At 39.9% G+C, this 24,560-nt stretch overlaps 1 protein-coding gene across 1 annotated transcript; it reads right to left on the bottom strand.

Moving 5' to 3' along the window:
• Positions 1-495: 495 nt before the first annotated feature.
• On the bottom strand, positions 496-22,676 carry smarcad1a (SWI/SNF-related, matrix-associated actin-dependent regulator of chromatin, subfamily a, containing DEAD/H box 1 a). The gene is made up of 24 exons (XM_012868838.3): positions 22,203-22,676; positions 21,667-21,820; positions 21,460-21,577; positions 18,066-18,135; positions 17,740-17,834; positions 17,549-17,650; positions 17,222-17,300; positions 16,987-17,103; positions 16,225-16,838; positions 11,819-12,015; positions 11,171-11,261; positions 7,774-7,873; positions 7,581-7,640; positions 7,188-7,263; positions 6,916-7,051; positions 6,668-6,799; positions 5,170-5,265; positions 4,235-4,352; positions 4,022-4,137; positions 3,692-3,880; positions 3,484-3,602; positions 1,797-1,979; positions 1,610-1,719; positions 496-1,217 (listed from the first exon to the last, which is right to left on the bottom strand). The coding sequence occupies exons 1-24, from the start codon at positions 22,306-22,308 to the stop codon at positions 1,156-1,158; spliced, it is 3,240 nt and encodes a 1,079-aa protein (XP_012724292.2). The 5' UTR covers positions 22,309-22,676; the 3' UTR covers positions 496-1,155.
• Between the last annotated feature and the right edge of the window lie 1,884 nt (positions 22,677-24,560).

Here is a 24,560-nt window from a genome sequence, read left to right as displayed (position 1 = left end):
CCACTTTACAATAAGGCTCCCCTTATAGACGGCTAATAACTTATGGATATGTAATTAATCTGTAAACACTCACTCATTCATAAGTGTTTATTACTGATTAGTTAAGGTCAAACGAGACAAAACTGACCGGTTTCTTGCCAGCTAGTGAACCTAATCTGTTTAACCATACATTTCATCTAGAGTGGCTCATATTAAACATTTCAGACTATGTTACTACCTTGTAAGCACAAACCGGGCCATTTCAGCTCTTGCTGGCCCTTAATACATAATTAACACTTATGAATGAGCTATAAAGTGTTTACAGCTTAATTAATAACATATCTATAAACTATTTACTATCCATCTATAAGGAGAGCCTTATTGTAAAGTAGTAACATTAATATCTCCCCATGTGAGAGACAGTTTGCAAACATGGGAGAATGCAGACAAGAACAAGAGTCCTAAATTAAGTTGTACCATTTCCTGGTGTTCAATGACGCAATTAAAAACAGCAAATATTTATTCCAATATTTATTATAAGTTCAAATATGAGCCTGGAAAGATACAAACAACTTAGTAAAAGACTTTTACAGTAACACGTGAACGCATTGGCCCCTAATACAGTACGTAAAAAGCTGCCTTGTGAAAGCATCAGTCTCTCCTGACTCAAGATGCTTAAAAGACAAGCTGAATACTTTCAAAATTGTTCCATTTTTAAATTTTTGCAAGTTGAATTCAAACAGAAATTCATGAGTAAACTCTTATAACCAACGTTGACAGATGCTCCAAATGCCACAAGTCCATTTATGAGACAGCTCCAGCTTACCAATTACCAACCTTTAGGTCCAACGGACATCTTTTTGTCTCAATCGTTCAAAATAAACAATAGTGTGAAATTAACAAATTATTATTTTGCTTAACTTGAACTCATTGTGGCTTCTACAGCTTGTTAACCTGGCAAAACAAATAGATTGCTTGAGAATCAAAAGGCAGTTAATACTTGTGTTGGGAGGGGGGGTACTCAAGCATGTAAAAAAAAGAAAAAAAAGAAGAGCTTTAGGCACAGTTACCATGCTATAGAGCTTCTGTCGTGGCAGCATATTGTTTGCAGCAGGCTGCCTACAGTCAATAGAGTTTATCAGTTCAGTCAAGTGTCAAGGTTGTTGTGTTTGTGTTTCACAGTCCCAGAGAGGCTTTGAGCAAAGATGCCATGTCCTCGGGTATGGTCCCTTCACCATCTAAAGAACAGTTCAGAAGCAAATCATTAACTCATTAAATTAGAAACAGGGATTTTCCTAAGTAGATTTTTACAGAACTTCTATCTCTAAATCCTACATTTGCAAAGCACCCAATCAGCACAGCTGCACATTTTATCTGCCCATTTTGTCAAATAACTTTTCACAGCAGGTCAGGGAGAATATTTTGGGCTTTTACAAACAAGTAATGGAAAGAAAGAAAATGTGTTGTTGCAACGATATTGTCTGGCCATGATGTCTGGTGTTATCACAAATGACTGTCTTTGTTATTCTAAGACTTTTTTTACCAAGTCAAATGTAATCCCTTTAATTGTTGCAAAGAATACTGCATAAACAGATACAATGGATGACATCCTATGTATAAATTCTCTTACCTTGGTCAGCAGCAGTCATGTCCTGTTCTAGCTTTAGCTTCTTATGACCGAGCTGCAGGATGCTGTCCTCTATGCTGTCCTTACTGATCAGCTTGATCACCTGTACAGTCCTGCCAATTACATAGAAGTATAGTGTTTTGACCCACAATGAAATATAAATATATATACTGCGGACGTCCATTCTAACCTTGTCTGGCCGACGCGGTGACATCTATCCTCTGCCTGCTTGTCGTTGTAGGGATTGCAGTCGATGTCGTGCAGGATGACGACGTTAGCGGAGGTGAGGTTGATGCCGAGCCCTCCGGCACGCGTTGATAACAGGAACACGAATATGTCGGGGTCTGTGTTGTACTCATCAATCAACACAATCCTGCAGGAGAGAAATTATCAGCAATGCACGACTTGGTCTCACGTTTCATAACGGCAGCGCCTGGAAGAACAGCTCAAACGCAGGCACTGATTTAGCAAAAGGTTCAACCGACATGAAATAAACCTTTAAATCACGACAAGGACTGCTTCTGTCAGACATCTATTGTCATTTTACAACAAAAGTGATATTCTAAAAGCAATGCAACATTTTACAATATTTATTTTAATGGTCCACATTTTTCCCCCCCATCCAAAAAATATCTGCTTATAGAAAGTTTAGAGCCGGCTGAAAAATTAAATTCCATTTCATTTATATAGTGCCCATTCACAATGCGTCATCTGGAGGCATTTTTACAAAGTCAATTCTATCAAATCCTACAGGCAGATTGGTTAAAAAGTTTCCTAAGGAAACCCAGCAGATTGCTCCTGAAAAAAAACGTGGAGCCACAGTGGACAGTTGCTTGCGCACTGTGTTGTTGACTTTGCAGCAATCCCTCATACCACGCATGCATGTAGCGACGGTGGAGAGGAAAACTCCCCTTTAACAGGAAGAAACCTCCGACAGAACCAGAACCAAACTCGGTATGAACGGCCATCTGTCACGTCCGCACTGGCTGTTTGAGAAGACGGAGCAGAGACACGTAGAAAGAACACAGAAACACTGAACCGGGAATACTTTCGATGTTAGATAGGGTCATGTTGATAGTGCTTTAAAACTGTAAAAGAATGAAACTGTAAAAGAATAAAACTACACTCAGTACCCAGAAGACTAAAACAACCGCAGGATTCCTTAAAACCTCATCTAAGCCAGAGAAAGATCGCCTTCCTGACATTCATGCAGTAATTCGTGCAAAGAGCCCCAAAAACACTGGAGTAACACAGTAGAACAGAACTGATCAGTAGACCAACATTGCTGAATTAAAATCTGTGGCTAATGGGTCCTATGTCTTATAACAGAAAATTAATTTTGAGTTTACATTAGTTGTAAGACATACAATTCAAAATTAACACAATATAAACACTTTGTGTAATGACCTTACAATGTACTTTCCCAGGATTACTTGTAGCAGAGAAATAACACGTTTCCACACTGCAAAAACGGAACTAGAAATAAGTAAAATATTATTTAAAATGAATACATTTGTCCTTGATTTGAGCAGGTAAATAAGGTGATTTGCCAATGGAATAAGATGTTTGCACTTAAAATAGGAACAACTCATCTCCATCATCTTATTTCAAGTGCACGATGTCTAAATATCTTATTTTAGGGGTCAAAATACTCATTCCATTGGCAGATAATATTATTTACCTGCTCAAATCAAGGATAAATACACTAACTTTAAGAGCATTTTACTTATTTTTAGATCCGTTTTTGCAGTGCATTAAAGGACTATAGGGCTCTTATGTGTATGATCTCATTTCTCAGGCATTGTTACTGTACATTAATGAGATCATCTGCTTGCTGGTCATGAGGTATCAGTATTACAACATGAACGATAGCTGACCTGTCAGCGATGGGAGTGGATCCATCCAGCCTGACATAACGGTGCTGGAGATGTTTCAGGAACACCTCCACGATGTCGAGCATCATGGTAAACTGGCTGAATAACACCACCCTGTCTCCCTGTAGAATCAGAGAAGAGTTCAAGGCTTCTGTCGCTGTAGCTAAAGTTGGTTGTGTACCACAGGGACTGTCCAGCAGCTCACAGTCACCTTGCTTTTGAGAGAGGCCAGCAACTCTGTTAGGTGGAAGAATTTCCCAGAGTCGAGCAGAAGGCCGGTGTCAAGCTGGAAGGAGCTGATGGAGGAGTACTGCTGACACAGGCGATGGAGCTCAAAGTCTGACATGACTTCCATGTCTTCCTGAATCAGAGCAGCATTGGCATCGCAGTGGGTCGGCTCCTGAAAAGGCGGGAGGAGGAATAAAAAGGTGGGAAACAACGTCGAGGGGAGGAGAAACGCAATGTCAGCAAATGAAATGATCAAATGAAAGACTAAACATTTATAAATCGCAATGGGATCTGCTGAAGAATGAGGACAGACCTTGAGCATGAGCTGGCTCATGGCCTGAAGCTTTTCAGTGGTGTAGTACTGTCTGTGAAGAAGAGGATGGTTGGCCATCTTCCTCAGCTGCATCATGGCATTACACAGCTCACGCTCTGAAGAGAAGGGGGAAAAAAAAGAGATCGATGTCTGGAGTTCATCGTGTTTAAAAATCTGGAATAAACCAAGGAGGGTGCAGTTTAAGAGTCTTACTCTCTCCATTAGTAGTGCTCTTAAGTTTCTTTAGGAGGGCCTCATAGAGAGTCTGCTGCTTCTCACTCATGGAGCAGAACTCTATCTTCTCTTCTTTGGCCGGCAGCTGCTTGAGGACCTGGAAACAGGAATGGAGCCACGCGCTTCAATACGCACTTCTTTTTTTTTTAGAAAAAAGCTGCTGGTAACACACACATGGTAAGTGCGCTTTAATAGGATAGAAACGTAAATGTTTCAGTGGTTTTGTGTTTTCGGAGAAGCTCAGATTTTTCCGTTCCATTTGTACCTAAAAGGGACGCTCCACTCAGTCAGTCAGTCAGTGATCATGGCTGGCCAGTTTTATCTTTTCTGCTTTGACAACTGATCACCAGCTCAAACACAGAACAATCTTTTTTTTCCCCCTGTTAACTAAAACGCATACAAACTAAAGAATGCCCGTTTTATTCTATCTGCACATTAGGCCTGAAAAATATTGTAATGACGATATTAGCTTTGACTTGTGCCTATTTTCTTCTTTCCACTCTTTCTCCACTGTGATTCCAACACTCCGTGATCTTCAGCATTGTCAGTGTGTCTGGTGTGAGCATCCGCTGCTGTTCCAACAGGAAGTATTACATTAACATGAAAAAGGAAAGTTCATATCACTTACAGTCCTGATATTGCAATCACGACATATTGTGCAGCCTTACTGTAGATCTACCAATAGTGTGTACTTTGAACTCTAATCAAAATGCACCAATCGGAATAAAATTTAAAGTTCAGACCTGATGGTAAACATCTCAGCCAGTAAAAGCTTGATTGATGAATCCCTTATAATGAACTAATTTAATAGAGCAAATAACTATTTTTCTTCTAAAAACAGCTTAACGCAAATACTAAAGTAACTGGATACAAGCCACAGTTTGGTTCTTTGCGTGCCATCATGATCGACTCACCTCATTTTTGACCCTTCGCAGGATAAAGGGTTTCATGATAAGTTTGGCCTGAGTAATTCGATCCCGCTCAAATCGGCTTTGTTCCTCATAGGATTTCTGATGAGATAAAAAAGAAAAGAAAAAACAGTTTTGTAAAATGTGACACAAAAAGGAGAATGTTTCATTTAATTTAAAAAAAAAAATTAAATATATATTTTTTTTTTAAAAAGCTGCCTTGTGAAAGCATCAGTCTCTCCTGACACAAGATGCTTAAAGAACAAGCTGAATACTTTCAAAATTGTTCCATTTTTAAATTTTTGCAAGTTGAATTTAAACAGAAATTCATGAGTAAACTCTTATAACCAACGTTGGCAGATGCTCCAAATGCCATAAGTCTTTTTATGAGACAGCTCCAGCTTTTGACAGTGGATCAGTGATTGTTATGGAGGGTCAAGTTAAAAAAAAAAATTGCAAAAATATAGGCATTCTTCTAAAATCCGCATAATCCAAACACTAAAATAACTGGATGCATACAAATGGATTTTGCTTTTCGCGTTTGTGTTCAATGCCCATCACTCCTCGTGATGAGCTCACCTCGTTTTCGACCAGTCGCAGGATAAAAGCTTTCAGAAGTCTTGCAAATGAGCAATAAAAATGTGCCATGCCGTGCCGACAGCGGAAACTGTAGCTTATTATGCAGTATAATTGTCTTTTAGAAGAACACTTGTCAAAAATTCGATTAATGAAATTAACGAGGTCATGAAGTTCCACTGCATGTTGGTGAAAAATAACCTCTGAGTGGAGCAGGCTGTTCTCCACACAGAGAGCCACTTCACATTTGACTCCAGAAAACAAGAGTCAAGCTGCACAACATCAGGAAGTTGGGTCGTAACTTCATTCCCTCCAACACGCCGTCCTTCAGCGTGTTGGGCACCATCAGTCTACTTAAAAAAACTCTCCCGTCTGAGCTCTTCTTAGCATGAGCCAACATTGGCACACGTGAATGCTAATAGGCAGCTACACAGACAGAAGAACGCCTGTAAGGTAGTTTAAAAAAATCCAGTTTACAAAAAGAAACTAAAGATTTTAGGTCAAATGAACAGTCTAGGCATGTTTAATTTTGGACCAGCTTGGCCCATTCAGAGACATCAAAAAAGCCACCAGAGGTTTAAAATGCCAGAGTCCATCGAAATTTATACTCAATGTGGAAAGAAGGAGCAATAAAGCTTTTAAATAAACATTGTTTTTAAGAATTTGTAAAATAGATTTAAAGTATATTATCGAGCTTTGGAATTTGTACTCAAAAAATGTTTTGAAAAGATAAATTGCATTTCTAAGTGTTACGGAAATATTTTTTTTAACGTATTTTCCCTTTGGCCTCCAAAAAGTGTAAGCTGGTCACCCTGTCGCGACACAACCTACAGCAAATAAAACCTTTTCTCTGACCCTGAAAAAACAGCCAAATCAAGACGCCTTTATAAGCTTTGCAGTTAGGTCATTTCAGCCGACTCATACTGACCATGGAAAACATCTTGGTGAGCTGCATTGTGCTGCTGGAGAACATGGTGGGCATGATGAAGTTCAAAAGAGACATCAGCTCTAACAGGTTGTTCTGTAAAGGGGTTCCTGTCAGCAGCAGGCGATGCTCAGCCTGCAGCAAAACAAGCAGAGACGGGTAAATCAGCTCGACCAGAACCTGAAAATCTCTGTGCTGAAGAAACTAAATAAAAAAAAAATTGACTGAACACAAAAACATTATCAACTAACATTAATGGACATGAGGTGGCGGTAGCGCAGAGTGTTCATGTTCTTCAACATGTGGCCTTCATCAAAGATGGCATATTGGAGACGCAGCTTACGAAAAAGGCCTCGGTCGTTCTCGTTTCCTATGGCCAAATTATACCTGTGAATGAAACATGAGCAGAGGGTGAGGGTGACACGGTGCTTCACGTTTACCATACGTCAAACTCAACAGCATCAGATCCAACTTTCCAAACGCTGTGTGGACACCATCAATCAGGCTTAAAGGGTTTGCTTACGTGGTCACAATGACATTGAAATTAATGTCCCCATTGAGGATTTCTTGTTTGAGGTAGCGGCGCTCTTCCACTGATCCTACAAAAATAAAAGAAGAAAAAAGAATTAGATCATATAGCAAAGTTCATGTGGAGAAAGCCTGTTTGAGCCACCAATCTGCAGTACATCAGCGAGACTATATTATGCAGCATAAAAAATGTCCTTACAATAAACAGACCAAGCTACATGATACAAAAGCTTCCACAGAATAAACCACTGCTGCAAACAGGTGAAGTATCTCCTCTGTGGCTACATGCTGTGCTCACTTGTTTTGCTAAAAATGTAAATCAGACCGATTAAGAAAAAAAAAAAGAAGCAAATCAGAAACATGAATTTTCTTCTGTGTGAAAACTTACCATAATAAATAAGGACTTCAAGAGCTGGACACCACAGCCTTAGCTCTCTGACCCAGTTATCTAATAGATGGAGACATTAAAGCAACATAAACCACAAGTTAATAATAACTTTTAAAGGCCACTTAAGATAATATATTTATTGTTACAAATGGTGTGAGAAAAAAAAAATATTTTATGAGCAAAGGCCCTATACCCAGAGTGGAGGAAGGCACAGTGATGAGATGAGGACCTTCGATGCCGTTCTCGTACAGCTGGGCCAGAAATGCTATAGCCTGGATGGTCTTCCCCAAACCCTGAGAGCAGCAAAGGTGAACCACAGAAAAATGGAAATGGAGAGATTTCAGGAACCTGCACAAGGTTAGGATAGGTAAATCAAAGATATTACAATACTTAAAGTTCCCCTTTCAAATTACATGAATATAAAAAGCAAAAATCCCTAGACATACCAAAAAGGTTTTTAACTTCCTCGTGTGTTTTTATGTCATCGTTATTGCCCCCTTTATGACTCACCAGCAGCGAGGGTGTATAAATGCACTAAAATGCACAACCTTGGAACCGTTTTACATTTTGTTAGATAACCACCACAAACTTTGAGGAAAATTAAACTATTCATATGTTCTTTATAAATGAAAACATGGAAATTCTCACATGCGTATGTATTTAACCTCTTGGTGTAAATGCTTCGTAGCCTCACTTTCTATGCTGATAGTCCTACACAGCCTTTCAACTCTGCACATCTGGGGATTTAATTTTTTTATTAAATTGTACTCAAAAAAGCTCAAACTTCGAAAGATTAGACATCAATTTTAAAGTGTAGAGAAAAAAATAAAATAAAATCACATTCAAGTCTAGAATCTAATCCACTCCAACAGCAAGCTCTAAGATTTTCAAAGCTTGGGATATTAAAGTTATAATAATTTTTGTTGTTTATTCACTAATGTTCTCCATCAATCTTCTGAGGCCTTCACAGTACAGCTGGATTTACACCACGATCAAATAGATTAAACGACCCACGTAGAGTCAAATAACAGGGTGATGTTTAAAGGCAAATAATTGCACTGGATTTTATTTAGATGATGTCGAACAAATATGCACATCATACTTTTCAGATTAATCATACAAAAAATTAAAACTCATGTATGACTTGTGCACTTGTTAGGGTTTGTCTATGTCGAAGAAATCCAAGTAAAATAGATTAAAGCGTGTGACTGTAACAGAACTGCACAATGTATGGAACTGCAATATTACAAATCCAAATGACTTGGATGGCTTTTTAGTAGGACCATGTATTTGAAGTATAAGGCGATCATGCTGTGTGAATCAACTACCATATTTTTTGGACTATAAGTGCCTCTGGAATACAAGTCGCACTCAAAAAAAAAAAGCATCATAAAGAGAAAAAAAAACAGTCCCACCGGACTACACGCAATTATCTAGACATTTATTTCACACAATTGAAGACTTAAAACTGACATTTATCTGGTAAGCCAATTTATGAAATTACACAGCCGCATCCATAACCGGCTGAATAACATGGAGCATACCTTAGGAGAATGAATGGGGTAAATTAGCATAACAAGCCAGCAACTTCAACCGGAAAGGTTCTTGCCAGCGCATTTCAGCGTAACGAGCCGTTGCGCTGAAATTTGTCAAAAGTACGCTGAAATTAGACCGTTAGCGTAACGGCGCTACGTGCTAAGCTAACAGTACGACACGGATGTTTCACAGCAACACAAAGCTCGTGTGCAGCATCGGCGGAGTTGTAAACCGGCCAGACAACAGAGCTGTAAGCTAGCGCTAGCTGTTATTAGCTTCACAGACAGCCCGATAACAGGGTTCTGTCACGGTCTGAGCGCTTCGAGCTGCGCCACGCAATGCTCTGCTGCGTGAATAAATACTGAAACAGTTAAACAACATACAGACATGTACAGTTTTTGTTATCTATAAGTTAATGTTTCAATTCATTTTTAAGTAGTACAGGAGCAGGATAGCTTTCACAAGCCTAGCGCGCCCTGTTGCCGCTATAGACGGTAATATTTACTCCTTGGTTCATGCTGGTCAGTATGAATTACCATTTAAAATTGATATACAAGTCACAGGATAGGCCAAACTATGAAAAAAAGAGTGACTTATAGTGCAAAACATATGGTATATATTTAGCCAGTTTGATTGACACGTACTAGCATTTTTACTGCCCTCGCCTAGTGTAGATGTTTAGTAACTTAGATGACTAAACTGGCAGATTGGTGGGGATAATGTTTAAAAGGTAAAGATAGAAAAGTATATGTGAGTTACAAAATGTGAGTCAGATGCTTTCTGCAAAAGTATCCAATTTAAATAATTTCCTGAAATCGTGTCAAACAGTGCACTTTCACAAGGCTCTGTGTGTGCTCTGAGGGCATAGGTCAAGTCATTACAATAAAAACAGGTTTTATTATTTCTGTCCTGAATTAGGCCTGTCACGATAATCAATAAATCAATTAATCGCACGATAAATAAAAACTATCTGCGTCATTTAATTTATCGTCTATATCGTCTCTGCCTGTGTTTTTCTGTTTCTATTGATGACGCTGGATGAAAAGGCTTAACTCCGGTGCTATCCACTGACCCCTCCCCTTCCTAATTTTTTTTAGGAAGGGAAAAATGAGGAGGGAGGAGGAGTGGACTATCGCATCAGGTAGTCAGTCAAAGAATCCTTTGATGGCAAACTTGGCCAAAAAAATACATGTGTATTTGTGCAACAAGCACCAGTTCAGAGAGAATGTTTGGTACAGCTGGACACATTGCTACTCTTGCTCGGAATCTGTCTGACTAAAGTAGTTACAGATCTGCTTAAAGATTGTTGAGGCATCTAGTCTTATTTAAGAATCTGCTTTTGTTACGTTGCATTTTATTTTTTATAAAATGGCAGTTTTGCCTATCTTTTTTAAAATCTAATGATATACAGACTTCATTATCTGTACTCTTTTGGTTGAATGTAGTTTTTATTTCCACCATGGTTTTATCTTGTGTTTAGTTTTTATTCAAGTGTATTTTTAGTTAACAGAGACTAAGAGTCCATTTGATTTTTATTTCTCGTTTTATTTTGTTAACCAGTTCCAGTGTAAAGTGTGTTTATCTTTGGCAGGAAATCGCAAACATTATTAAGTAATTTCCATTAAATCAGTGCAAAAAGGTCTTCAAACAATATTACCGTTTATCGCAATAAGTTTTGAGACAATTAATCATTCAGAAAAATTTGTTATCGTGACAGGCCTATCCTGAATACCTTCTGACTAAAAATTAAAGGTTTCTCCACATAATGTAATCACATCAAAACCAGAAGCCCAACATTGTTTTTTTGTACATTTAATTAGGCCTTAAGACAGCTTGTTGACCCGGGTTAACGATAACCAAAACCAACTGGCTGGTACTCAAGATTTTATTTGGTTAAGCCGCTAAAGGTGAGCAAAAGGTCCTCTGGAAATAAACAATGTTGCTTTTCAGCAATCGACAGGTTTATAGATCTGAACAGGTTCATCCCACTACTGAGTCAACGCCTCGCAAATATTGGAACGGCGCCGCATTAATCCCCACAGGCGTTGTCTTACCATTTCATCAGCGAGGATGCCGCTCAGATGGTGTGCATTCAGAAGCATGAGCCACTTTAGACCAATCAGCTGATACGGTTTGAGATGCAACCTAAAGAGACAATTAATGAGACAATTAATGAGCAGGAACAGTAAACAAAACTAATTTATATCAGAAAAGCAAATCAGAATAACACAAAAAAAATATGTAAATGAAATTAGGACTGTTATAAATGTTTCAGGGGACTTCCAAGATGAAGACAAACATTTTTCCTAGTATTAAAACATAAAAACATACTTACGGCAGACTTGAAGTCCAACCTATTTTTATAAGCTTTGATAATTTTTGCCGTTTTACTACATTGTAAAAGGTTATACTCATTATAAATTCCCACTACATGTTTAGGTTTCTCTCCTTTTAAGACTAAATATCTAACAGTCGTTAACAAGAATCCACGACACCAAAACGGGTTCACTCGTTAGTCTTTTAGAAGCTCAACTATAACTCAAGATTTCTTTTCTAAGCAATTCAGATGCAGAGAAACAATGTCAAAGAACTTGTTTTACGTTAAACCCAAATCTACACTCCTCAGCATGGTTTTATAGAAAGTGACTGCTTAGCACGCACAGTTTTCCATTCATCACAGGTCTACAGTGAAGTTTACTTACTGGCTGTTTAGTAAACTGGGCTGTTCCGTGGAACCTGTCCCATTCTCCATCACCTCAGTGACCTGCTTCACCATTTTGGTAGAAATGGTCTGACATTTGGACATGAGGCCGAGGATGACCTTCCTCTGTTTGAGGACGGCCCTGCAGCCATGCAGCAAATCTTCCGACAGTCCGTTTCCCTTATGGAAGACATCCCACTGGAGAAGAAGGTTATTCATTAGTGTCCGTATGCAGAGTGTCCACAACTGTTTAATCTAGACGTAGATGCATGTAAAGAACCTAAAATAGCTACTGTAGCAGATGTCTTCATGCTGCCATCAAGCTATCCAGGGCAAGGATTTACAGTGAGATCCTGTATTGGAAGTGAAAATTTGACTTTATACTACCTAACAAATGCTTTGTTTACTGATCATAGCTGACAGAGACGCAACTTACGCAACTGGAAGTTGAAACATGCCTAAAACACAGCAGAACTAGCAGCAAGCAATACCCTGTACTTTAACCAATAAGCATACAACGTTATGAACAAAAACGGAGCATTTGCCTGCAGTTACCTTCGTACAGACTAGCTTGACTAGTGTAAACATAACGGCGACATAAACACGGGGAAACAGAGGAGCTTTTGGAGGGTGAAATAGGATATTTAAGCACACAGATAACAAGTTTTGCCCTAAAAAAATGAAAACCATGGCTGGTTTTTAATCATTTATGATGGATAGCAACAGAAAAGACTGCGTGTACTGTTCTCGCCAGCGCTGTTTCTGCAACCGGAGGCGCAGTTGGCTTGGGGGCAGTGTGAGTCGGGGTTCGCAAAAAAGCAGAACTGGATCAGGACCGCAACACGCACCGTAGTCAATGTGAACCTGCCGTCAGCATGCCACTGTGTGCTTCCACTTGCCTGTCCAATGAGGTAACGCCGCCTCTCAGTCAATCTTAAAGGCTTGTCAGTAACTGACCAATCAGTGATCGCCATTTCTCCAAAAGTAAAACCCACCTTGCCTGCAGAAGCTGCACACCCTTTTAGCTCAGACAACATTGTCTGAGGATTTTACATTGTGGTCGACGGAATTTCGTTAACAAACATCTGTAAAAATGGTTTAACACCTTTAGTGGGGAAAGTGCAATTCAATTATCCTGAACGTCTAAAGGGTGGAATGCAGCTTTTTTTCCCGTTCCCAAAACCTAAAAAGGAGTCTACAAAAGTGTAAAAGGATGGGAAAAGGCATGCGGTCGACCTCATGATCAACTGAACACAACAGTGATCGACGGGAACTACGGCATTTAGTCTGTAACAAGGCAATTACATTTTTACTCAAATAGAACTTACGCTCAATGTTTAAATTAAAGGGTAATGCTTGACACTAGTTCTGCTGTGTTTTGGATATCTGTATGTTCCAACTTCTGGTGGCATAAGTCAAGTCTTTGTTGACTACGATCAGTTAAAGCATTTGATAGGTAAAATCAAATTTGCACTCGTAGTGCAGAATTTTACGGTAAATTCTTGCCATGGAAAGCTCGATGGCAGCATTAAAAAAAAAACATCTACTGCAGTCTGCAGTATCTTAAGATACTAATATATATCTTAAGATGGGTATAAGTTTATTACTTAAACTCTGGCTTTAGCGTTGGATCTGTCCGTGATGACCTTGTAACAACTTCACAGACATGATTTCCAACTTGTTTGAACATTTTCTCCCATGTTTTCTGCCTTAATGTTGGCAGAAAAAGGCAAACATGCCTCTGATGATGCTGTGAGCGTCACTTTCACCACCACTGACAACGTCTTTGTTATCCAGGCTTAGATCGGCCTGGGGTACACGTCTGCGTGGACGGAGCGATCTTACAGTTGGCGTCACGTCAATTTGCTGTCCATACAATTACGTTTTGAAACTGAGGGAAATAGGGTTTCAAAACAAACATGGTTCTGACGCGTAGAAACACATTTTTAACAATTTAACACTTTTGTAAACAATGGTTGATGCAAATATATGAAGGTCTGTAAAATGTTTATATTTCTGGTAATTCTGCATTAGATTTTCTTCAGTGATCAACTACAACAGCAGGGTGGGATGCTACATGCTAATGTCAGCTTCAGTCTGGCTCCAGTCCACCTGAACCTGTGTTATTATTGGCCACATTCACTTTACAATAAGACAAGAGTGCATCACACTTACACGTGGGCGGGTCATATGAGTTTAAACATTTTGAATATCAAACACACCTGTAGTTTGTGTGGAGTGCAGGTAGCAGGCGTGAACATAAGGCTCACCTGCTTTGGTTTTAATTATACACGTGCCGTACAATGACTGGTGCACTTCGTGTCATGTTCCACTGGCTTCAATAGAATTTACATGCTTGAACGATGAAGGAAAAAAAAATGCAAAACTCCACGGAGTTCCCCCAAAGACGGAAAGAAAAAAAAAAAAAACTCTGTTCTCTCCTCACGCTTCACAATTTCCCGACAGAAAAAAAAAGATCCAGGCGGACGTAAAACGTAAAATTGCACTTTTTTTTTTGCACACGTTTATCGTGTCTAATCTTCATCTTTACGTAGGCTAACTGATCTTGAAACCAAGGAAGTTGTCAGGCTCAGGGCGGCTGCCCTCTAAGCAATAGCTGACAGAGAAATAGAGTGGAGGCAGAACCTTGGCTGTGCTTCCATCCAATTCTCATGAGACATTTGAGTCAACTTTTACAATATTGCAACAAAAAAAAAGAAAATGTGCATCAGACGTGTTTCTATTTACTGATTTGTAGCGTATTAACCAGGAGACGCACAGCGTAATGTCGTCATACATCGACGTTGGCTGTAATAAACAGGAAGTAGAGGTCGCTAACCAACACGGACCACGGATCAGTAATGGAGCGAGACTTTAAAGAATGTGTATTTTTTTTCCTATAGATGAGACTAAGAAAAGCTTGAGTCTCTTCATGGGTCCAAACATAACCTGTTGTTGCTTCCAGCCTTGTTTTTGTGCGCTATGGGAATATCCGGGAAGACGGCAGCAGAAACAGCTGATCATTCATGTGGGGTTCATGTTCGCTACAGCAGAACTGATTCAACAAATATGTTGCCATCTCCTCTTTAGCGCATTTACTCTTTTTCGGAAAAGTCAAAAGCCACCTCAAGCGAGCGTAAAAACATTTTAGCTATATTTTAGGGTGTTAATTAGAATTTTGCTGGAATTGACGGAAACACGGCTTTGGAAACAGCCCAACAGAAATTTTATTTTGCCCACCATCAATTTTAAAATAATTCAAATGCGTCCAGGAATAACAGAAAAAAAGTTGATAAATACAGCAGATGAACACTGCGTGTCTAAGTTAGGGGCAACATGCGCCGTCGTATCACTTCACCCACGTTAATGTGGCCAAAACGACACTTTATTCATGGTAGCTGTGCTTTGCTGCGAGCGTCTTTGGAGGAAAGGTAGCGGATCACAGAAGGTTGCAGCAATACATCTTATTGCTCTAAAAACAACGACAATACATTCCTCTATCATCGCACTAAGGTGCGCTGTGCAAAATAATTTGATCACGTTTGTGACGGGACACGCTGTCAGCTAGGGCTGAACAATTAATCGCATTTTCAATATAATCGCGATTTTAAAAAACGCAATTTCCAAATCGCAGTCTGCAATTTTTGGCTATGTAACAATCAGGGAATTAGACACGTCCATTAGGTGTTGGTAAAATGTTTAAAGTGGGTTTGCCTCCACATGGAAGGGAAGACAGTTGCAGCAGTGAGATAATCTAATTTTATTACTTGTTTAAGAGTTTATATAATCATGCATAGCATTAAGTACAGAAACATTAAAAATTCTTGTTTAAAATAGTCCTTGTTTACAAACATCTTTATTTAGAGGCCATTTTTGTTGCTTGTGGTTAATGAGAAGAAAAGTCAAAATTGCAATTTTGGTTGAAATATATTGTAGGCAGAACGCAATCATTTCTGCTCCGAGTTTAGATGCTGCGGGTCTTTTAGCAACTAATCCACATGGCAAGGAAACAAATTGATTTGTTGTTTGTATATATTTTAAATCACACGATAAATTAAACTGGAAAAAAAAAATAATAAAAAAATAAAAAATAAATAAATAAATAAATAAATTTAAAAAAAAAAATCGCATTAAATCGCAATATTAAGAAAATAAAAATCGCAATTACATTATTTTCCAAAATCGTTCAGCCCTAGAAAATACCCGTCTCTCCCTCACCTCATAGCCCTTCTTCATAGTCCAAGCAACTAGCTTGTTTCATTGCTTCGTTATCCATCAGCCCAGAGAGCTGTCTGCTGATCAACATTGCCCACCTTGTGCGTTTTGCTTGGAAGCATTTCCAGTAATAATGATGTACACGTTATACAGGATTTCACAGCCTCTGCTGCAACAAACAACAGATCTTACCAGGGATTCCCAGCTGCCGAAGGGTCTCAGTTCCACGATCCTCTGGGCCTTTTTGATAGAACAGCCAGAGATCAGCGACAGCTCATCTATGGATGCGCTCTGTAAAAACGCCAGGATCTCTTTTTGGACGTCCGTCTTGCCGTCGTCGGCCTCCAGCTCGCTGTCGGAATCCTCGAACTCGCTGGTCATGTCCTCCCCGTCGTCAGAGCTGACTTGCTCGCTGGTGGCCTGTGCCGCCTTCTTCCTCTCCGCCGTTTGCTTCTTAGCTAAACCCGTGTCGCTAGAAAATTTGGGGAAAACCCGGGCGGCTGAGGAGGAAGACGAAGGCTTCAAGGCGGAACCGTGCGAGGTCTGCCTCACGGAGGATGACGAGGAAGAAGTCCACAGGTTGGTGGTGTAAATGCCCGCTTTAATTTTGGTGCTTTTGTGGTCCTCTGAGTCAGACTCGTCTTCGCTGTCCTTCGTGCCGTCTGTGCTAGCCCCGTCTGCCTCGCCAACGCCTTCACGGTCTGGAGGATCCTCACAAACGTTCTCCTTTTCCCCGTCCGTATGCTCACGGGCCTTTGAATATGCATATTCTGTGATTTTCCTTTGTTTCCTGGGTTCTGGTTCTTCTAAAAATAGGAAAAATGTGGTTTGGTGAGTGAAGCTATTAAATGTAAACATTTAATTAAAGGAAATAATGTAAAACAAAAATAAATTTATTTATTTATATATATATATATATATATATATATATTCAAACCAAAAAAAGCTCTGCACCTGAATCATCTGTGAAGTCCCCATCTGTTTCAGTGTTGTCCGCTGAGTGGTCGCTGGTCGGCCCGTCTTTGCCTTTCGATTTCCGCTCTTCCGGAGTAACTACGTTGGTACTATTATCTAGCAACGAAATACATAAGAGAACGTTTCAGTCAATCAAGGCGACTGCAATCCGAGTTAAGTGTCAACAGAAAGAGTGAAAATGTGGTACGATTCAGACAGTCAGTCGGACTCGCACCTGATTCGGAGAACATCTGTAGAACCTGCAGAGCTTCTTCCACGTCCCAGTCGTGCTCCTGAAGCACCATCCTCAACTCCTTGATCAAAAACACCATCAGGGAAATGGAAAAAAAAAAACATTTTCTTTCAGTTGTTTTCAATTTACTACAATTGTGCTTTGTGAGAAATCACCTAAAACGCTGACTGGTTTAGAGGCACTACACCTACTCATGTGACCAAGAAAGAAAAACTAGATTCCAACTAAGCTGGCTCCAAAAAAAAAAAAAGAGAAAAAGAACAGAAAAGAAAAGAGCTAAATGAACTTAGATTTGGTGCATGTCTTCACCTCCTTGTCCTGGTCAGGAAAGCCTTTCTGGAGTCTTCTCACCATGGCCTCCTGCCTCTCCCAGCTTGGCTCTTTCCCCGTGGCGTCTTCTTCATCAGAGACCTTTTACGATGAAATGATGCCTAAATGTCAGAAACCGTATTGTCCACTTTAGATCCTTAAAGTTAATCAAAAACGAACCGTTTTCTTACCGCCGACAGTTTCCTTTTCTTACTCGGGTGAATATCACCTCTGTCCTGAGAACAGCTGGATTCGTCCTGCTTTCTCTTCCGCTCTTCGCTTGGAGCTGAGAGGACAAACAGGCGGCGTCATCCAAAGAGGCAGAGTGGCTGACAAAACAGTCTGTAACCAAGGAGCCTTCAGGTCGAGGTTTCTACAGTGACCCTTTTCTGCATTTAAAATATTTGCTCTACTGCTTTTTATGGATTTGAACACTAGGTTGATCCAAGTCCTCCTTAATACACTGTGTTGTTTTTGCGCTTAAAACGTGACTAAGAATTAAGAGACAACTATTTACCTTCTTTGTCCCCAAATTTTAAAAGGCAGACAGCTACAGCGCCTTCCAACGTGCTTGTACTCCCAGTGACCTGAAAATGTCGGAAAACACATCGAGATAAACTTTAAAAGATAAACAATAATTTTCTTCAAAAGACCAGCATACAGAACCAGTGGTTTCCAGCCTTATTTACCCAGAGACCCCCTTTTCTTTCGTAGACCAAAAAAAAAAAAGAGGAGGGGAGGAGCTGTGCCTCTCTCTCCTCAGGGAAAGTTTTGCACACAGCCAAGGATCTGGATTCATGCAGGAAAACATGCGACGCCAAGGAGAAAACCCTTCCAATTACTCATTTCTTCATCAGTAAATTGTCCAAGTGTTTAGTTCTTCTAAAACCCCAACAGCCTCTGTACGCCGTCCAGGGATGAGATGTCATGATTTTGCAGCTGTTAAGACTTTAATTTTTTTTAAAGACGGTTCCAAAAAGCTGAAATCTCTGGTATGCATGATAAGAAAACCAATTCGTCACCATCCTCTGTTCATTTTTCTCTCATGCTGAATCAGTCCAAAAACACCTCCCACCCTGTTGCTAATCATTTGATTACTTTTCTAACTCTAAAACAGTAGAGGCTGTGGTCAGGACATGGGAAAGTGACGTGTTGGAACGTGGAGCGTGATCTGGTGGTCTTTTTGAGGAGAAGGTGCTGACTCAGCGATGCCCGAGACAGCGGAGGACAGCATGGGTGGGGTTTCTGTATGTTAAAGTGATGTTAGCAGCGTCGTGGCTAACATGGGCTGACGTTCAAAGTAGGGCTGAACGATTTTGGAAAATAATCTAATTGCAATTTTTTTTCTTAATATTGCGATTTTTTTCCCCAGTTTAATTTATCCTGTCTTTTTAAACATATACAAACAACAAATCAATCTGTTTCCTCGCCGTGCAGATTAGTTGCTAAAAGACCCACAGCATCTAAACTCAGAGCAGAAATGATTGCGTTCTGCCAACGATATATTTCAACCAAAATTGCAATTTTGACTTTTCTCTGCGTTAACCACAAGCAACAAAAATGGCCTCTAAATAAAGATGTTTGTAAACAAGGACTATTAAAACAAGAACTTTTAATGTTTCTATTAATCAGAATATTGTTCAAGACAACAGCTTTTAATTTATTTGGACATCAATCCTTGTTGAACATAAAGTGCAACCAACAAGTAAGTCTATGTATTAAACTGATTGACCTGTACTTAATGCTATGTATGATTATATAAACTCTAAAACAAGTAATAAAATTAAATGATCTCACTGCTGCAACTGTCTTCCCTTCCATGTGGAGGCAAACCCACTTTAAACATTTTACCAACACCTAGTGGACGTGTCTAATTCCCTGATTGTTACATAGCCAAAAATTGCAGACACTGCGATTTGGAAATTGCGTCTTTTTAAATCGCGATTATATTGAAAATGCGATTAATTGTTCAGCCCTAGTTCAAAGCAGTAACAAACGCTCAAAACTGTTGATCAATACCAGTGAGTCTAACTCCTGAGTCGCTACGAGAGCGTGTCTGACTGAGTTGTGTTTATACCCGAACACGGAGCCAGGATGATGGAAGCATGTACCGTGTGAACCAATAGGAAGATTTGTCTGCAATAGCCACTGTTCAACTCTAAGAGGGCAGAACTAGGAAGGTTTTAAAGGCCATGACAACAAATTCCATTTTTCTGAGGTTTTGGGGGTATAATGTGGTCTGTTGTGAACTGATGAGGCCGTGTGAATGTCTACAGTGAGCACCAAAGCACCTGCTCTAGGGTGGTCCGAAATGCATGAAGTCTCCACTGATTACCGAAGGACGAGAGAAACACAGAAAAGTTTATGAGGACTTTCCTGTGGGGGGATTCAAGTCCCTTTTCGAACAAAAGGATAAAAAAAAAAATAGTCTGTACCGACACAGAAGGTGGCGACCACAACGCTGTCATTACCCGGAAGGTTATTTTATTTCTAAATGCTGTCAAACGTAAGGAAGGTGTGCTTGTAACTGAAAATTCCAGCTGACTAACTAAAGCTAAACCGCTGTCAGCGTGATTTTCCTCTCGCTGCCTGGGAGAGCGAACTCTCCACTGCGGTCCTCCGCAGTCACCTCGCCGAAGAACTGGATCCCAGCTGCAAATTCCTGTGGCGGGAATATGGAGCTGGGATCGCAGCACGGTCTAAGTGGGTTTTTATTTTGGTCCCATTGTGTTGAATTTCGCCACCAGGTTAAAGCCTTAGGTCAGCTTAGCCTCGCCTGTCCAACATCCTGCAACACAAACGCTTCCACCAGCCATAAAACCATAACATTGATTTTTCCAAAAAAAAAAAGTAAAAAACAAAGCAACTGGACTTGTTTTTCGTAGTTGAAGACGTTTCGCCTCCTCTCTCTCCAGGAAGCTTTCTCAATTCAAAAAGTCTGGAGTAATGTGGAGTACCGTTACTCCACATTACTCCAGACTTTTTGAATTGAGAAAGCTTCCTGGAGAGGAAGCGAAACGTTTTCTACTACGGGTAACAAGTCCAGTTGCTTTGTTTTTTACTTTTTTTGGTTTGGCCTCATAAAACAACAAGCTGCCGTTATTTTTTAAATGGAATTCTTTGGAGAATTAGCACATGTAACAATTTCAACAACATGAAATGGCTTATATGGTGATGCCATGGCACCTTTAAGACAAATAATGCAGAACTAAATAGGTTCACATCAAAATGTAAAAAATGGCACCGTAACATTAAAGGAGCTATAAGTAAAACTGACACCTTGTGGCTCAAATTGGTACAACAGCTTGTACCACAACAATCTAATATGCTGTTTTTAAACGGTGAGAAACCCTTCTGAATTTTTACTAACACTGGAGAGATACATGATGTTGTATTCTGTTCTATTTCTGCTCCGCTTCTCTTACTGGCTTCCATGTATGCAGACTGCTGCTCTTTTGCCATGATAAGATGTCAAATGCTGTGCTCTGTTTTGGGAACCATGGAAAATCTCATACGATTGGCTGAGGAACCAGGAAGTAAACACGGGCTACACTCCTGACCAAAGTAGTTCTGGACCATACCTCTAAGTTTGAAAGGAGAAAAATGTGACTAAGAAGTTGTTGATGGAGAGGTCCATCCCAGGTGACAAATGAGAATGATTTAGGTTTATTTTGCCGTAAACATCTTACTTATAGCTCCTTTAAAGTAGCACCCTTTGACCCAACTTACACAGTTTATCTGCAAAAGAAAGAGGGGGAAAAAGATTTTGGGGTGAGTTACTCTTTAACAATGGCCAATTTTTTGTGAACTCCTTCGATTAACCTAAACTAAACAGTAGTCTAGAGCTATAAAATGTTTTTTTTTACGTAATTTAAATGGTGACAAGAAGTCACAGCTCGGTCCAGCCTTACCTCTAGCACTTCAGTTCTTGTCAACTGAGGAAACATTTCCAGCAGTTTGCTTATTTTCTCCTCCATCTCCTCCTCCTCATCATCTGTATAATGTGATACTTCATCTTTGGGTGGCTTCCTATAATCAGAAAACGACTTTATCAGATCAATTTCATCCGTATTTCACAGGTTGAATACCCATATCCGATTTTGCAAAGAAGCACGTACTTGTTTTTCTTGGTTAATGGCATTTTTGTGTTTGGCTCGGTCAGGAAATCATCTAGATTTCCTGGATTTTCCTCCAGATCTATGGAGAGGACCTCTTCAAAAACCACTCCCCGTGCGTGGGACTTTTGCGTGGCTTTGAAGGATTTAGCTGGAGCTGAAACGCATTGAGAGGTAAAAAAAAAAAAAATTGATGACAAGCAGATTCATGTCAGCGCATGGCGTTCACTTGCAAAGCTGGCATTTAAAATCTATTGTTCAAAATGCAGTTATGATAATCTTAATCCTTATTTCCATACATTTAAAGATGACAATTTAAATTTTTTACTTAAGACAACGTGTGCACTAGATGCGTTTTTAATGCATGTTGGCTTTGCAAAGCGAGCACCACGGGAACATAAACTCACCTTAAAAATATTACGCGGCTATAAAACGTATATTATTAAAAAAATCATGTGTCATATTGAGGAAGCATCACAGTGTTTGCATCCCTGGTGGAATTGGCTAACAACATTGCATGCTAGTTTCTTGCTGGTTACCTGGCTCGTTCTCCTTTTCAGAATCCGGACTTTTGGACAGGCAACCCGGGTCCTTGTTAGGCGCCTTCTTCTCGAAACGAAAACGGTCTAAATTGAACCGACTCATTTGGGGGGAGTCTTCTCTGCCCGTGTCTGTCAGCGACAGCCCTTTGTCCGTTTCTACTCAGCCAGTATGTTCTCTGTTGTGTCTAGCGCATGATGGTCTACGTCCCGCGAGCTAACGTGACGATCCGGCTAACTGAGAGTCAGGCGTAGCGTTAGCGTAAGGGCCGGGAGGAAAGTGCAGCGCAGAGGGCGAGTTTCGAGCTTTGTCACCGCTCCGTTTCGGACCACAGTAGTTTCAAATCAAGCTATAAGTCGAGCGTTTCATAAATAAAACGTGCAAATAATTTCCACACGTGAATTTCCTGCGCCCCGCACCGCGAAAAGCCGGTTTCCCGCTTACGGGGCGGCTAGGAGGAACCGATGATTGGTTCAGCGGCACAAATGGGCGGGGTTTAGGGATTTACACTCTTGGAACAAGATAGTACTCTGCAGAGTACTTCCGCGTTTGTTCCATTCCGCTTTCAGACAACTCGTCGTCCATTCATCCAATATATTTACATTTATAATAGTATTTATAGTTTTAGCAAAGAGGACAGAGGACGTAATTTACACGAAAAGCAAAGTTAGAGGCTGCTCATGTTAACAAAACCGTTGCTTTCGTGGTAAAAAAAAAAAGTATGTTTAAAAAAACAAATTTATTATGTAAAACCATGATGTAACCCATTGAACCCTAACCCTAATTTGTTGCATTTGAGTGCAGGGAAAGCAGTTGTTACTAAATATGCTACATAAGCCTAAATACATTTGATTTGATTTGATAAAACATGATATCAAGGAAATCAATTCGTCTTTGTATTTTGATTATACATTCCGTTGCGATGTGCGCTCCTCTGTAATGTTTATGTTCTGTTCATGTACAGCACTTTGAATATTCATGTTACTGAAATTTGCTATAAAATAAACTTGCAGTTTTTATCACTTCTGAGTCAGCATCAATGAATGTCATTTGTCCATAAGATGGCGCACAGACAGACAACCACAAAACTCTGTGATCCAACAAAAGGGGGCAGCAGATTCAACAGGATAAGAAAGTGTTGCTTACCTGCTGAAATGTGACCTGCCTCTTTCAAGCAAAATTTGGGCTGCATGCACTGATGAAAAATCTAAAATAAAATTATGCAAATTTTAATCATTACTTTGACCAAAAAGACTTATGCAATGCACCTGCTGCTTAAAAAAATCCCCAATGCTGTTGGTTTATAGAAACTGAGTCAGTTACTTGAATTCAGTAATCTCATAAAGAGCAAATTCTAAACTGTCAACATTGCACTGCTGCTGCAAAAATACCTTAAGTGAACTGGAAAAGATATTAACATTTAAAAAGTGGAAAGATGCGAAAGGTGAGTGCTAAAATAAATGTATACATTTAGGAAGAATTGAAGCAGCAGTTGTTGACATGAAGATATTTGCATCAAGTAAGACCTACTTTAAAGTAAATATAAGTTCAACACATTCCTGTTGAATGTCAGCTATGGATTTAATCAAACTGATGTGACTTTCCAAAGTTGTCATTGTAGCAGGTCAAAGTCAAAGTCAATGGCAACCGCCCCACCCCCTCCCACACACACACACACACACACACACACACAAAAACAAACACATGTCCACACAAAGGTCAATTTGGTTACATACTAACTCGAAGCTTGAGCTAACATTGCAAACTTATCAATCATATTTTAGGGTGTTTTTATTTAAATGTTGTATCTTCCAAAATGTGTTAATTTCATAATTTTGCTTGCACCATCCATTGCGGCAAATTATCTGAAAACAAGTGTGATGTACAAGATTCCCTCTCATAGAGGTGATCACGCCTACAGATTGCTATCAGTACAGTGGCTGAAGGATGATGATTGGGTGAGGCCTTTTCAGTCGAACATCTCAGCTGCCAATACAGCCCCTTCCCGCCGCCTTACTGTCGCCCTAACCATTGTCATGGAGACCATGTAAGTTATAGCATAGCGTGTGTATGTATGTGTGTTAGCGCTTGGCCGTGGACACAATAGGCGGACTGACACAGAGTCTGATAGGGGTCATGACCCCTCGCAGCAGGAAGCTCAAACTGTGGCTCCTTGCTTCGCCTCTGTCTCCCAATCAAGTTATGTGTGGGTGTATGTCTTCGTGTATGTGTCTTACGTGTAATTTATGATAGATGTTTCGTTTTTTTTTATTCATGCTGCTTTTTTAAACTTTGTTTGCAGATGCTTGTCCGATACTATTGGGTCGGTGGGTTTAGACAAACACATAGACAGCCAG

Source organism: Fundulus heteroclitus, chromosome 12, assembly GCF_011125445.2.
Source record: "Fundulus heteroclitus isolate FHET01 chromosome 12, MU-UCD_Fhet_4.1, whole genome shotgun sequence".
Lineage (NCBI taxonomy): Eukaryota > Metazoa > Chordata > Actinopteri > Cyprinodontiformes > Fundulidae > Fundulus > Fundulus heteroclitus.
The sequence above is the reverse complement of the archived record's forward strand: the minus strand, read 5'-3'. Positions and strand labels throughout refer to the sequence as shown.